This window comes from Homalodisca vitripennis, unplaced genomic scaffold (assembly GCF_021130785.1).
Source record: "Homalodisca vitripennis isolate AUS2020 unplaced genomic scaffold, UT_GWSS_2.1 ScUCBcl_5707;HRSCAF=12568, whole genome shotgun sequence".
NCBI lineage: Eukaryota > Metazoa > Arthropoda > Insecta > Hemiptera > Cicadellidae > Homalodisca > Homalodisca vitripennis.
The window spans coordinates 21,333-38,420 of NW_025781821.1; the positions used below are offsets into that span (position 1 = coordinate 21,333).

At 32.7% G+C, this 17,088-nt stretch overlaps 1 protein-coding gene across 1 annotated transcript in view; it reads right to left on the reverse strand.

Annotated features, from left to right (window-relative positions):
* LOC124373488 (vam6/Vps39-like protein) overlaps positions 1-16,817 on the reverse strand; it is a gene marked incomplete at its 3' end in the record, with an annotated part of 38,144 nt that extends 21,327 nt beyond the window's left edge. Inside the window, exons 1-6 of the mRNA XM_046831854.1 lie at positions 16,581-16,817; positions 15,723-15,903; positions 12,875-13,113; positions 10,351-10,480; positions 6,864-7,009; positions 1,309-1,419 (exon numbers count right to left, since the gene is read on the reverse strand). Of these exons, the coding sequence (XP_046687810.1) occupies positions 1,309-1,419; positions 6,864-7,009; positions 10,351-10,480; positions 12,875-13,113; positions 15,723-15,903; positions 16,581-16,808 (1,035 nt within the window). The remainder of the gene's footprint in view (positions 1-1,308; positions 1,420-6,863; positions 7,010-10,350; positions 10,481-12,874; positions 13,114-15,722; positions 15,904-16,580) is intronic.
* Positions 16,818-17,088: the final 271 nt, after the last annotated feature.

The following is a 17,088-nucleotide window of genomic DNA, read 5'->3' on the forward strand; positions in this document are numbered from 1 at the left end:
GCTCCGTAAACTGCTCCTGGCTGAAGAAAACAATGAAGAGAGAGTTTTGGATTCATACAAAAAAATTAACTTGAAAACTGCTGTTACATGATTGCGGATTCCTGGAATATGGTTAAAAGCGTTACACTAAAACGAGCTTGGAACAGAATAAACGGTACATCAACAAAAGAACTGCTGGAACTAGAAAAACATAGGTTACAACAAATAACAGATGAGCTAGCTGATGATGAAGAACTTGAACTGACTGTGGCAGAATTTGTAAAACTTGCCAATAACATCGCAGGTTGTTCAGAAGTCGATGTTGAAGATATGGAAGAGTGGTTGCAATCTGATAACGCTGATCCTGGGTTTCAGATAATGACAGACAATGAAATTGCAGAAAGTGTAATGGACGAACAGCAAAGTGATATCATTGACAGTGATGAGAGCGGTGATGAAACTGAAGAGGAAAATGTGCCAACACACGGAGAAGCCTTCATTTGTTTTGAAAACGCCTTAAAGTGGATGGAGCCGCAACCAGAATGTGAAGCTGTACAACTTCTTGCCGTCAAGCGCCTGCGGGACCTTGCTGCACGGAAACGAGCTACAACCTCAAGGCAATGTACTTTATTGGAAATGTTCAAGTGAAAAACTACACAGGACAAATATGTACTGTATGTAGCCTATTGCACATTTCATCACTTAATTTTTCATTTGTCATTTAGTTTATGTACTAGTACTTTTCGTTAATCTGTATTGCTGTACTGCATTTTTATTGCTCATGTTTATTACTGTACTCTATAGTATTAAAATAACAACGTTTTTCAATGCACTTTTGTTTATTTAATGTAAAATACTCTTTTTTTGCATAATTTCCATGCTAAATCCAACTATCCGAATTTTTGCATATCCGAATCGGCCTGATCCCCAATACACCTGATAATCGGAGTTCTACTGTACATGGTAATATGCGGCTGTCAAATCTTAGAATAAGTTGGGCAGAGTTTGACACTGTCAGACATGTAGTGAGCTGTTTGTTCGGAGTATGTCGTCAAGACTCCATCACTGACTGTATAAATGTGCAGTTCTGTCAAGCTGTCCTGTTTGATAATGTGTTTAACAAACTTTGAATTCTTGTCTTAGTAAAAAGATCCTTTTTTGATATTAATGTTTTTATTTTACCACCATAGAAATGAAATCTGATGTCACCTATGAACAAGAAATTATAGATAAATCAAACTTTTACCTTCTATTCAAATAGTTCTTAATATATTCAGACTTGGTTTTCTATCATCTAAGTTGTCAAGATTATTACCTTTCATGACTTACCTGTAAATAGCACTTTAACAGGGTTGTATCAATAATCTGCATTAATTGCTGAGTTGATTTAGATTCAAAGCTCTTATCTCCCGATTTCTTCTCAAGTATTTTTCTCCTAACCTAAAAACAAAATTACACATTAATTACCATCAAGACCTTTTGACCTTTGTGAATGATAGATATTCTGGTATTGTTATAACAATATAGCCCCATGAACATTGTAGAAGATAAACTAGGTGGTGACAAAAACATCACAGAATGATTTTCTATATTTAAACAGAGTTTTGTTAAAAGACTTCTCCTCCCATGGCTGGTAGCACTGCTGGTGACAACTCAGTCGAGTTGGCTCTTTCTCTGTTCTCCTGTTGAAACCATTATCCAGATTGTTTCCATTAGTGCTGTTTTTATTTATTTGATTTTGAAATGTCAGCTATAAATCAACATGGAAATATTACATTTACTGTTTTGCTTGAAAATATCTAACTGAGGCTCTTTTGAGTCTGAAGATGGAATATGGAGAATAATCAATGAAAACAACAGCACAGTGTAAGAGTGGTATAGCGTTTTTACATCGATCACACAAACGTGACGTTCAGAGGGGAACCTCTCTATTTCAGCCTAGTAGTAATTCTAGAAAAAATTGATCGTGTTTAAGAACTTGTTTGCATGGGCATGTTAACAGAAATTTTCATTAAAAGTTTGTTAGCACATTGTGTTTGTTTGTGCATGGTTCTAAGTATTGCTTGTACAGAAAGAAGTTAAAATTGTTTCCAGGGATTTGATTGACATAGATGATGAAGATGACAAAGTTTATTGAAGAAAATATTACAGGGTTATGAGATATGATGCTTTCTGTACGATAATCAGACAAAACATATGTCATGTGAACAGGACATATTCTGCTTAGTCAAAAGCCCGAAGAAAGTGATATTATAGGTGGTTTATATATATTTTTTTTATTAGTCAAACCTTGCTAATTTGAACCTCTTTAATTAAAAAAAACCTCTAAAAAACTCAACAGAAAAGTTGACACATGAAAAAGCAATTTCCTTTGTTTAATTGACATCGGGACTCGGGAGTCAGCGTCAGTCAACTGATACGTTAGCTACTTGTGCCATGTTGCTGCATTACTGTACAAAGATATTAAGTGCATGTGTAGTGACATAATGGACAAGTGTGTGTGCACGCACACATGCGCATATGTTACTACAGTTTTTACCGAAACGATTTTTAAATGGGGAGCCTATAAATCTTTTACTATTGAGGAAAAGATTAAAGTTATAGATTCTGTGAAAATTGGCAATAAGAAGAAAAAGAACAGACAATACTTTAGCATTCACAAATGAAAAATATCATGGAGGGAACATAGCAAAGAACGTTTGACACTGTTATTAGCAACAAACATGTCAGGGACAGAAAAGCTCAAACCTTTGATGTTAGGAAAACCTAAAAAGCCCTGCTTTGCTGGAGTAAAATCATTTCCTGTTGATTATGATGCAAACAAGAAAGCTTGGATAACTGCTGATCTGTTTAGCAAATGGCTTTCTAAATTAGATAAGCATATGATTAAGGAAAAACATAAGATACTATTATTCATCCACAACAGGCCCATAACGCTATTCCATAAATGAAAGCTGGAGTTTCTTTCTGCAAATACAACATCTAAACTGCAACCACTAGACCAGGGTATTATAAATAATTTTAAAACTTTTTATATGAAAAATGTTGTTAGAAAAATTATTTTTGCCATTGACAAAAACACATTCACTTCAATCAATTTATTTTAAGTAATGTGAATGGTTGACAAGAATGTAACACTATTGCTAACTGCTTCAAAACCTGTGAATTTGTAAAGCCATTAACAGGAGAAAAAGAATAAAAAGAGCCAGAAGAACGAGAAACAGAAGAAGAAGAACCAGAACAAGTTATTGGAACGAACATAGAATTAGAGTGGAAACAAAATCAGCAATCTAATATTAAAGATCAAATTACATTTGAAGAGTTTCTAAATGTTGACGCAGATGTAGCAGTTCCTGGAACTATGACTGGTAAAGATATTGTGAAGTCAGTTACACTCATTGAAGATGAAAGTGCAAGGGAAAAATGAAGAACTAACAGTGATGGCAAGGGAAGAAAAACAAGCATTATATTTACTGCAAGTTTTTCTTGAACAATCAAGCAATATTGATGACAGTGTGTTCTCCTCTATAGTGACCATTGACAATATAATTGACTTTCAAATGTTTCAGTCATTAAAACAATAAAAAATAACTGACTTTTTCAATAATTCAGTAACTGACTAAAACATGAATTGTGTGCCCTTTAACAGTACTGTATAAATTTTGACCTCTGTAATTCAAAATCTCTTTAAATCAAAACCTCTACAATTTAAACGAAATAGTGTTTCCCTTGAACTTAGAATTAATGAGGTTTTACTGCATGAGGACTGGCTTACTACGTTTTATTCCTAATGTACAAACTGTTAACCAAGTATGAAGATTCTGAAATGATTAACAAATGCCATCAGAAATATGTGCAACTACAGATTGGTTTTTGCCATATGACAAAACTCCACCACATCTGCTCGACTTGCTTGTGAGACAGTATCTTGCCAAGCACAATGTAATGACTTTGGAAAACCCTCCCTAATATCTTGACCTGGCACTAGCAGAGTCTTATCTTTTTACTAATTGAAAGATAATTTAAAACTGAAATGCGACAATCCAACTGAAGGGGTTTTCAAGAATTGGATTTCAATAGGAATGTTATGAACATTTGTGTGAAAGGTGGTGAAACGAGTGTATGAATGTACGAGAAATGTACTTAGAAGAAAATAGCAATATCTCTGTACATATTTCCATAATTTGTGATTGACCAATTCGTTTTTGACTTTTTCTTGCTCATCAGGGATCTAACTTGTTGAGACATTAATATCATCATTATGTTCTTTTGGACTTACTACAAGTTTATTGTTAATATCTATTTTTAGACAAAGAATCAAGCTTTAGATCAGCTTAAAAGCATAGTACACACATAATCTACCACTTATTTGTGAAAGTATGTATGTATATTAGGCCAAAACATGTTTTATATATATAAAATTGTTACATAATCAGTAAGCATTATATAATTTTAGATAGTTAAAATATTTTACATTCAAAAAATTGTACACTGCCTCTCCATAATTTTTTGTTTTGGTTTAATTGTTTTAACATGTTTAATAATAAAAATAATATAGCCAAAAGAACAAAAGTAATATGATCCAATGGCGGTTCCACTGAACATACTATTTGTAAAACTATGATGCTTGAATCAAACATTGAATCAAATAATATTTTACCAAGTTTAATGAGTTGATTAGAATATTTTACAGAAAAGTACAATGATTCAACTTATGATTTGGCTAATGAAATGGTGGGAACTATCAGATTAAAATCATGGTGAAATCTGAAACATTATATCCAGTACGCATTGTATGACTGATTTCATATTTACAACTGATGACATTCAAAGGAAACAAGGAAATAATTCACTACATAAACTAGATTATGCAATGTCACTAATCATTAAATCGCCATTTCATCTTTTAGTTGTTTGTGTAATTAGTTCGTAGATTTTTATAGTGTGAAGTCATTGTATGATACTACTTATATAATGAATGACAATTCACATGTTTATTTTGTGTATTATATGTATTTTTAAACACATGTAAAGCTAATAAAAATAAAATAAATAAGCCTTGCAAGTCTACTGTTGTATAAGTTCCGTCCTTTTGAGCTAAGAGCAGTTGAAATACAGGAAAAGGAACAGATTAATTTGCTGGTGAAAGTTTCGGTAATTGCATACAAGAGTTATTCCCAGACAGACTTATTTACGGAAATAAGAACAAAGATTATTATTATATCATCACCTCAGATGTTAAATTTACCCCAATTAAGCACAGAAAGCATGAGAATCTTAACCTACTTGTTTAACTCCAACAACTGGCAACAGTCCTTAGCCTAAATTCAATTGTGAACTCCTTCTCTTACATGCTCTGAAGAAGCCATTAGCAATGGTGACACACCAGTGATTCAATATGTTAATTTTGCATCTGACTATAATAATGGTTCTTTCAAGTGAGCTTTGCTGATTAGTCTGTTTTACTGTGAGATGTGCATTTTAAGTAAGTAAAATTTTGAAATTCGATTGCTTCAACAGTGTGGTCGTTGTCCAATGTGTAGCTTTATAATGGTAGCAAGCCACAAAAACCATCTATTTTGTTTGAATTCTGTTATATGTATTTAAAATGTCTCCACTGATTGAGGATCCTACCAACTGATAAATATCTGTTGTTAGTCACTTTCTAAATGTTAAAGACATGAAAGCAAATGAAATCCAATGTCAGATTTTTCAAGTGTATGGAAAAAAGAAAATGAATGATGGAATAGTACAAAATGAATAAGATATTTTAAATATGGCCAAAAATATTTAAGATGAATAACAATATTGGCGACCTTTAGTGATCACTGAAGATTTGGTACAAGAAGGAAACTAATATGAGAAACTAAACAGAAGCTTCATGATATTTTCATTAACAATATTATAATGAAAAAATAATAACTCTCTACGACATTGTTACTTATCGAAAACAGAATTGTTTTTCTCCATAACAAAATGGGCACAAGATCATTTGGGAACAATGTGACCATCCTCCATTCATCACCAAGTGATGTAAGTTTTGTAAGTGAAGAAACATCTTGGTTGATGATGATGATACCAAATGATTGGATTACTTTGGCTGTTAAATCAAATGGAAAATTTCTATGACATTGATACACAAAAGCTTGTTTAATATGATAAGTGACTTAATATGGTGACAAGTAAGTAAATTAATCGATTAAAGTGTTAACTTTTAGGTAAAATTTTTTTTTTTATTATTTGTTCTCTTAGGACAAGAAGCTTATAAATTGCACCTAGTCCTGTAAGGACCTTTGCGCTGCTTCCGGAGTGATAGGATATTCAGGATTGGTAAGGTTAGGGAGTAGGGGCCGCCTCCTATCGAGATCCATGAGGAAGAATTAGAGCACTACATCTTAAAGTCATCCCGGAAGAAGGGGAGGCCAGCTCTGAACCAGCCTCTCCAGTCAAAGTAGCCAGGGGGTGGCACACCCTTGTTGAGGTTAACAAGAACCTCTGAAGTAAGGGAACAAACCCCACCAACTCCAACAGTCATCTTCCACAGTAGACTAGACCTATCGAATTGCCCATGAACCCCAGAATCTCAACATTTGCGGTTAGTGATGTGCCGCTACTGGACATCCATAAGGTTGCCCAGATTGAAGTGGCACATTGGTTTTTGCTGTGCCCAGTGGTGGGTTCAACTGGTAGGTATAAACCAGCCAGAAGTGATCCCTGCTGGGTTAGGTAAACATTAAATTGTTACAAAAAATTCATATAATATTTAGTATTAAAATAGTAGTTAAAAAACAAACTTCGTATTATTGCTGTAGAGCTTTAAACCAAACTAATGTTTAGTGATCAACTGTCTGATGCTAATGTATAAAAATTTATAACATAGTTACTTCAGTTAAGTATTCAATGAGAGCAAGCAATCCACTCTCCAAATCCATATCTTCCAGCAACTCAACGACCTTCACAGAAGTCTTGGCGTCATCTCTAGCTTGCTGTGGCAGTAACATGGGAAACAATCTGATCACTTCATATGGATCTGCGACAATCATGACATAAAAAATTTACAATAGGATTTCCATCAATGTTTGAAATAGGCTAAATAATACTATTAGTCTACTTTAATTTTGATATCTAACCTATTATTAGTATATAATTGGAAAAAAATAATCAACTGAGCCAAAATATGAGTATAAGTGAATGAATTTGTTTTCATAACACTATACAGTATTTTAGAATTTGAGCCATATTTAAGTAATAATAGAGCTCTATTTGGTATCCTGAGGTTAGTTGAATAGTCTACATGATTTAACTGTAAAGGAAAGAAATATATTCTAATTAGTTATATTTTCTTAATTACGTATACAAAATAATTACTTAGTTTAAAGTTTGTTATTGACAATGGATGGTTTGAAAGGATTTCAGACATTTGCTTTCATAATATGTTACAAAAAGTATAACACTTTTTAAAATTAAACAATGGGAAATGTCTGAAATCCTATTATCCTTTCAAATTATTGCTTCAATTAAGTTTAAAACTATGGTTTTTTATTAATTGAAGCACGCATTTATGATCCTACAGAGTAATAAAGGTTTTTGCTAACATGTCCATATTTACATATCTGTATGTAAGCAATCATTCCATTCTAAAAACAAACAAATTTTTGACCAAACTTGGCATGCAGGTTACGTTCATGAATAACATGTATTTAAAAAAACTTTGCAACAATTAAAATATTTCATATTTTCCCCACCAAAGGCCATATTTTTTGAAAAGTTATTAAAATTTCACAATTTACATTCCACTGACTCACTGTTCAATACTGAATATTATTTTATTTAATTAGCTGGTCTTAATTGGTCTAGCTTGTGACAAATATCCCCAATTACCTTTATCCGTTTTCTCATAATACAGTCACATCTCAGTTATTCTAATGGGAAGCCTTCCACGGTTAACCCAAAAACACAGTTAAAACAAAGGGAGCGATTAACAATGTTAAACTAGTAATTGATTGCTATATAACATGATTTTCGGTTTAACTCACCTAATAAGAGCATTTGTAATCCAGTTATATCGACATGTGTCTGCCTGTGTGTTACTATTACTTATTACAGCTGTCATTTTTCACTCACTACACTGCCTCGCTGCCGCTTGGTATTAACATTACCTCACCTCTTATCCATAAATGCTGCATGGAGGCTGATAATCTAATATTCCCGATTAGTATTAAGAAAACTCAATTTAAACAACTTTTTTAACCCAATTAATTTACAACACGGTTGTTCCTTTCCTAGAAAATCAGAATTTGACTGTATTTTATGAATAGCGTTTAGGAATTATATCACAAACGCTTAAAATTAATGCCAACTATTTATCAACCAACAGAGGTGCATTTTGTTTGTTCAAAAAATAACCAATTTGTTAAAAGCATTAAAAATCTCAATAACAAAAAATCTCCAGGGATTGATGAGATTCGAGTTTGTGATTTAAAACTTATTTAAGAAAATAAACAAGTTTGATTCTCTGTGATTGAATTAATATTTCATTGAGGTCAGGAGTGTTTCCAGATATTTTAAAGATCACAGTGATTCAATATCATTTTACTAACCAAATATCCTGCAGAATTATTTTCCCTAAAAAAGTTGGTGTACCGTTATTTAGTTCCATTTTTTATAATGCAACATTTCACAACCTAGTTAGCCAGTACAACTTAATATTATTTTTTTATCCAATGTTCCGGAACTAAATTATCGGCGGACTAACTACCTAATTGGCACGCGTATGACTATTTTATTGTAACCCTTAGTAGCAGCCCAACTACGTGACCGATTTCACCTCGCGCGCTATGTCCGTAAGTAAAATTTATATTTTCGTATTATTAAATTAGCCCTTTGATGCCAAACATATAAAAATGAATGTAACATAAAGTAAAGTTGTAAATAGTAAAGTAACTTACCCTTGAAGATCTTTTATTTGCTTGATTGAAATGGATACAACTTGTGGCGTCGTCCTTCTGACGAGCACGTTGTCGTCATAAGTTTTTTGTCTCATTAAATGGCTAATACCGTCGCGGATTTGTTTTAGGCGAGCTCACGTATTATTTGAGTAGATGGCTACCACTTTCATAACTTCTACTCCTCTTCTAGTAATTACCGACTAGAAATAACCCTTCTTAGACTACAGCTTCAATGTCTCAAGCCAAGACGCCGACGCCCGGGTTGTGAGTCTACATATTGCGAAGGGATGTAAAATCTTAAAGTTTTATAAAGTAAAATATCGTAGGCATAATTCCATAGAACATTGGATATTTTAGGCCCACCTATCAGATATACATTTTTAGTTCTTGTACTCTAATTGGCAGCAACGTGGCAAGGCATACATTTAATTTACCAACTATATGTGGTGCTTGTAAGTTTCATTGATTAAATTGAACTTATAAGTAAACTTTGCAATTCGAGTATTTATTACTACGACCTCAGAAGTCACCACCCCCATGTGTTATCGTCATTCGGTACAATAGTGTTTGGAAACAAAAAGGTACAGAGACAATTTTTTTAGTTTTCATCGATGTTTTAAATAACAGCTTAAACTGCAGCGAACATATAACACTTATTATAAATTACTCCAAAGCATTTGACACATTATACCACAGCACTTTTAATTTCAGTCAATAAGAAATATCTTTTTTTTACATTTTAGTTTAATTTCCATCAATAAAATAAAATATTAACAGTTACTAAACAAGTTATAAGGAATAAATCAACAACCAAACTATCATTCCACTGGCTGAAAGCACTGCAAAATTACAATCATATTAGTAAAACTATACAAAATGCCTCAAACCTGCAGCCTGGTCCTTTTGGTTAGTAACCAATTTCAGGCGGTCTCCACAGGGTTAAATTGGAAAATTCTCCATTGGTAGGTTTGTTTTAATTTTAATTTTTTAGCCTACATTATTTCCAGATTTTATTCAAAAATTAAACATTATTAATAATAAAACACTTTTTATCATTTCTACGTTTCATATTGAGTTTAGGTGATGCAATAGTTCTAATTAGAGTGTTTGAAATGATGGTACAAGATGGGAGCCAAATTAATTAAGGGGTTCCACAGTAAAAGTTTGCACCAGGTCTCACACAAGCTGATACTGGATCTAGTTAAAATAGTAAATTTTTCCACCAACCACTGACATGAAGAAGACCATTCTTAGTCAAAACAATGCTTTTAACCTGCTTACAACAAATTTTTCACACACTAATGCGGAGATCTAAAAAAACTAATATACTGTAGTAAAATAATTAATGCATTAATTTTTATTCCTGTAAAAATGCATAGCAATTAAATTATTATTTATTGTACAACTGAATGTATAAATTTACCTGTGTCCAGTTTTAAAAACTCTTTCATTGAAACATGAAACTTCTTGTTGTGGAATAGATCAAATGCATATAAAGTCTTAATTTGATGAATATTCTTAGCCTTTTCTTCTTCCAAATCATCTGACAAATTCTGAAAAAAAAAACATCACAGCTTTGTCAAATACTTCAAGTTTGAAGCTTAAATGATTGTAACTGAGTTAGTAAATATTAAGAAGCAAAAGAACTTAAGGAGAGACCAAAACATGTTTGTTACAATAAATTATCTGATATGCTTCTCTAAAACCTTTTTTAAAAGATAAATTTAAGATGTTATAACTGAAAAAGAACTCAAATGATACAATCAATTTTACAATACACACATCTTTTTGTCTTTAAGACAATGTTGATGTCTTGGCATGGTGTACAGGATCAGTTATTGGGCCTTATGTTGGGTGGGATCCTTTTGTGTAGGATCGGTGTTGGCCCTCGTTGATTGTCTAAAGCAGTGTTTCCCAAACTTTTTGGACCCAAGGCTCCCTTTAGGTTAATACTACTTTCCGCGGCATCCCACCCCCTCAGCTCAACTCAATGAAGAATAAATAACAATAAAGAATTTTGACTTTATAATTCACTTAATAATTAATTCACACCGGTACAATATTTGCCTGTATGCCTAATGTATATTAGCCATCATAAAATATCAAGTAAAAACCGTGTTTTTAATAAAACTTTTTTATGTAAAACCATTTACTATCCACTGATTTTTAAAGAAGAACACTATTATTATATTATTGTCAGAATTGGAATAGTACAAGTAAATATAAAGAGGGACGTAAGTAAAGTATTTATTTAAAGTTTCACACAAGCCAATCGGACATATTTGCTAAATGTCTCTGCGAAGGATGAGAATTTCATTAAATTAATACATAAAAATTTAGACTGATGTTCAAAACAGCAACACACACATGTTCCAAAGTTTTTAAGTTTGGCTTGTATTCTGATTTTATGACTGCCACATCTGAGAAGCCCTCCTCAAACAAGTAGGAAATAGCAGAGGGTATCAACACAAGCAACGCTTTCCTGGCAATTTGCATATTTTAATCCAGTCTTTAATGAAGTATCTATTTGGAGTTCAACCAGTTGTTCACTCTCTCAACGTTTATATCATTCTCTTTGTTAAATGGATTCGATACCCACATTATCAACTTTGCATCGTTAATAGGGAGATATTCATAAATATAAACTCAGTTTAGAAAGATCTTTCTTCAATAAACTGTTTCAAGGCAGAAAATCTAGTGTATTCAACTTTAGTCTTGGTGGCCTTCCACAAACCGAATTTCTTTTTAAAACCTGTAACAGATCAACATTGATAAAATTCAAATTCATATGGTTCGCGCGGTGAGAATGGTAAGTGGAAATTGATGTATAACCTGTAGATGCAAATAAGGATGTTTTTCGTTCTATTCAATCATATCGGTTTGGGTTGGAGGTTTGGAGCTAACGAGTTCCGTTGATTTCCGGTGTGTGACCCCCGTTTTGTGGGCCTCAACATTTGGCGGAGAAATCTCAACCATAAAAGTGGAGTATCTAATTCAATAGTGTATGTTTTGTTCTAAAACTTTAATTTGTTTGAATAAATAACACCTTGACTATTAGCACAATTAAATAACGACATGTATAACAATTCAAATTGCCATCATGGGGGATTTAAAATATCAAAATTCATTTTAAATCCATCAACATCAAATGACCAACAAGTGGGGTTTTCAGAATAAATATAGATCTATAAAACAAACCTTCCACTTTGTCTAAAAGTTTTAAGATATTTGTGTTCTTTTCTTGCAACTACTTACTTAGTATGTTCAACTTTTCAAACAATTCAGGAAGAAAAGCTTTCAACAGAAAGTTCCTATCAATAACTTTATCAGCAATGACATGGTTTTTATCCTTCTGGTAAGCATATATTTCGTGTCTCAGCTCAAACACTCTAGAAAGGGGGTTACCAAGAGACATCCTTGAATCCCTCTTTTCAACCCGCCATTGAACTGCCACTATCAGTAGACTACACATTTTTGCCAGTCAATTTCATGCTTATTGGCTTGTCTGGGTGGAGTGATGTGCAGCATAAAGGTAACATATTCCAAGATATAATAGTGGTGACCTTTGAGTCTCTCACCACAATGGTATTGATTCGATGATGTAGCAATTTTTTGTTTATGCTTAATCGTTTTAATATCAAAGTAATTTGTGGAGCTATATAATTTTGTATGGCATTATAAATCTAGTCTAGTGTAAAGGCAGAAGTAAACGTATATTTTAATTTTTGTACACAAAATTATATTTTTTTAAACACTGTCGCTCAACCGCAAGACTTCGAGGTACCCCAGGGCGCCATGGTACACACTTTGGGAAGCACTGGTTACCGATTCTGGTTCGATAAAAAATTACCGATTCTCTAGCCGATCTCTAAGCCAAATATAAACAACTGTAATACTGCAAAAGGACATCATTACTTATGATAATAAATAAATCAATAAATACAAACCGTCAGTTTGACTGCCAACTGGAACTGTTTTTGTTCCAGCAAGACATGTATCTGTTTGGTGACTGGCAAAGATTGTACACACCACACATGTTCAGTGGATGCCACATACACAAGCCCCTGCTTGCAGTAACAAGCGAGGCGTGCCTTCAGCGGCAGACTTTGTATCAATAGGTGAGGCTCCACAGTGCGCACCTCTATGCTTTCTGGTAGTAGGGCCAACAGGTAAGGCTCATCATATGCTGCAAATACCCACTTTAATTTCAAAATTGAACAGTATTATAAAGTAAAGATTATTTGACATCTTTTGTCATCAGATGTTTAAATCTGTTATTTCAGTGTGATTCAATTTTTAGTTAGGATCAGTTGTGGAGTGATAAAAGGCTCTAATCAGAAAAGAAAATATTTATTTGGCTCATCAAAAGTATATGATACAAAACACTTACATAGCTTGTGAATTTAAAGTATTCTAAACTATACATTTCAATATTATTTCGTATATCAATACAAAAATTATCCTTTCTAAAGAACCATGACAAAAACTACATGTACATAATGCCACCCACAGTGATGTCACTGGGATTAAACATTTAAATATGCAATAAACATGGGCATATATGTATATTGCTTATAAAAGTGATTTTAAACTTAAAATGTTTGAAAATGTTAAAACCAGCCTTCTTCACGATAACAATATAAAGATAATATATTCTAAAAGACATAATATTTATACAACTACACAAATTTTGAAGTTGTAAAAAATAAGAGACTGTCTATTTGTTTTCTGAGTGGCTAACATCTGCATAAACAAGCAGCAAATGCATGGCATTATACAGACATAAATATAGAATATACAAACTTCATGAGAAATATTATTTATAAAAGCATAATAACTTTGTAATTAGGTGATCTACTGTACAGGATTTTAGTGATCAGTAAATTGCATAATGCTCCTCAACTGAAATTCATGAATGAACGCAGCACACCAGCTGCGCAACAGAAATGTAAAGGTAGGAAATACTTGTACTAACTGCAAGTAAAATACTATTTACAAAAGTACGGTCATTTATCAATTAGGTTTTATATTTACGGCAAAAAAGCTTTAGCATTCCGTAATTTGTATAGTGATGATCATATGATGAATAATTATGCAGCAGATCCTGTTTATCAATTCTCCAATCTGAATCTTTGTTGAAGATTCTATGAATTAGAGATTCGGCTTCAACACATCACTATTTCTTTCTATGATTAACTTAAAGCCTTAATGTTTTTGACACCTGAAGAAGAGAATACATTTCCATCTCAAAACTTAGCATTTTTATTTTTGAAACATTAATGACGGCAAATGTCCAAAGCCCTAAATGTCTTTCATTTAGTAGATGAGAAAGTTAAAGAGAACCGACGGTTCTTAATAACAATGTTTCAGACATATTTCTACAAGTTTTCCACAGATACAATTATTGTTACTGAGTAGTCGGTTATCAGAATCATCTACTTTAGTGCTAGATTTTCTTCACTGGTAGGATGTATTTTTGCTTATAGTTTAGATAAGCCGATCACTGTTAAGACAAGTGCCTAAACAATCATTTGTGGAAAATATTTAGAAAAATAGTTTAAGGTAAAATCTTTAAGTAATATATAAAATGATCTTGCACAAATGTATTTGTGTTTTTATTTTCAATTTGTGATATTTTTCTATTAATCTATCAAACGCAGCATGTTAATATTACTAAAGTAATAAAAATAATAGTGCAGAACGTATTGATCAAAAAATTTTAACCCTCAAAGGGTTAAATAAACTCTACATCATGCTTGATCCCCTAATGCAGCCATCATCATGGTATACACGAGTCCTTAGTGATAACAAAGTCTATATACAAGGTATGTTAAAAAAATAATGAGAATTTTTAATTTTTGAAAAAGATATAATATATTTATTTGTCTAAATTAATATTGTTACTGTGGTAATAATGCCACTTGGTTCAATGCCTAGCAATGATCACATTTTCTTCAAAATAGTCTCCATTTGATATTATGCACTTGTCCTAATACTTCTTCCAATTCTCATGTTGAACTTGAAGATAGTATTTCCTATTGACCTTGCGGAAAGAATTCATGATACACTACGCCATTAAAATCGAAGAACACAGTTAGCATAAACCAAGGTCTACTGCACTTATTGAGTCTTTTTTGGTCTTGGCTATCCCAGAATGCCTCCACTAGGATAATTGAGGTTTATGCGGTTTTAATGTAATAACCGCAATCCCACAATTAGTTACTTGTTATTACACGTTTCAGTAATTCTGCATTGTTGTTGACTTCATTTAGTGACTCCTGAGCAACTTCTATAGACCGTTGTTTTTATTCAAAATTCAAGAATTTTGACATGCCAACATCATACATGACTTTTCTGATCTTAATAACCATTTCTTTCATTTATTTCACGCTTTCATCGGTTTTTATTTACGGCCTTCTTTGACATATTTATACCACTTGTAAAGCCTTTTACAAGTTTTACTCATATGAAACTTACCATAGATCTGTGTTAACATTTCCTGCACTTTGTTACATTTTATTTTGTTTTTTACATAAAATTTGATACAAATTCTTTAATCAATTTGCTTTACCAAACGAAAATCGTTTAGTTCATAAAACAAGTCTAACCTTAGCAATTGTCACTGAAAAAGTAAAAAATGAATACAGCTGTAAATGTTACTATATTTCAGGAGCATGAGTACCAGCATAATAAAAAAAGTCTACTTACCCAGCGTGCAAAACTTACAAATTCCCCTTACTTTTAGAACACACCTCGTATAGTCATACACATAGCAATAGCCAAGAAGTGTTTTACCTTGCTGGATGGGAACCTCAGACCACTTGACGGCCAGGTTGAAGACAGCATCTCCGGCAGTGTTCATCAACACACTCTGAGTGTCCTTGCCCAGCACGAATGTGTCTTCTGATACCTTGGTGACACTAGGCTCCTGATGTTTAGTCCCTGTTGGAAACAGGTCCTTCTGGGTTTTGTCCAACTGTAAACATAATACCAAACACTGTATACATCATCCTATTGTCTATTGACAACTTAGTGACACTAGGCTCCTGATGTTTAGTCCCTGTTGGAAACAGGTCCTTCTGGTTTTTGTCCAACTGTAAACATAATACCAAACACTATATACATCATTTCACTGTCTGTTGACAACTTGGACACTAGGCTTCTGATGTTGGGAATAGGTCCTTCTGGTGTTTTTTCAGCTATAAGTATAATTCTAAATACTATACACATCATTCTACTAAGTTTTTTGTACTATTATATAGACTTCATACAAATTCCTTAAGTGCTGAATAAATTCATTTCAAAAAACTTATTTCATTACTTCTGAATATTTCCTTTAATACCTATAGTTAGTTACGTGGTAATGAAATAACATTATTGTACAGATGAACCGAATGAGTATCCAATCTGCTCTGGCTATTGAGTTAACATCTATTACAAGGTTAGCCAATATTAGCCACCCCGCTATGCCCCCAATACATTTCACACCAATGTTGGTTATATGATTGTACAGCCAATTTGTTAACCAACCTCTACATAGACAAAATCAAATTCAATTACATGTAGTTATTGCAAATAATTTAAAATCCTGTCAGTTATGCATTAACTTCTAAATTCAAACATATAAAATTAAAAATTAAATTAACAACTTACATAGACAAGTGAATACTCTCCTTTGAAACCCACACAGATGGTCTCATTGCACCAAACCAAAGCACGAGGAACATCCTTAACTGTGATATCATCCTGCATTAATGGGTGGAAGTCTCCATTCTTCCAGTAGAAAAACAGGAGTCTTCGCTTGACAACAGCACACATCCGAACTAGCACTGATGAGCCACCTGTGAGGGAGGTAGGGTGCTGACAACATAGAACCAACATATAAATAAAACTGTTGTCCTTGAACTATAAAATATACATATAAATTACTTCATCAAATAAAGGTTTAATTTATAAGAGACATGTTTGTAAAGTAAGTACCATTTTGGAATTCCACTTTTGTTGCACTGCAGTCGCTATTTATTATGAGGTGATTTATTCTTATATACTAGAATGCAATATTGATTTTAAAGTACACCATTTGATTTGTAATTTGTTTGTGAATCAAACATTGTTGTTTATAAACATTTTTAATATTTACTGAATCCATTATAATAAAAAT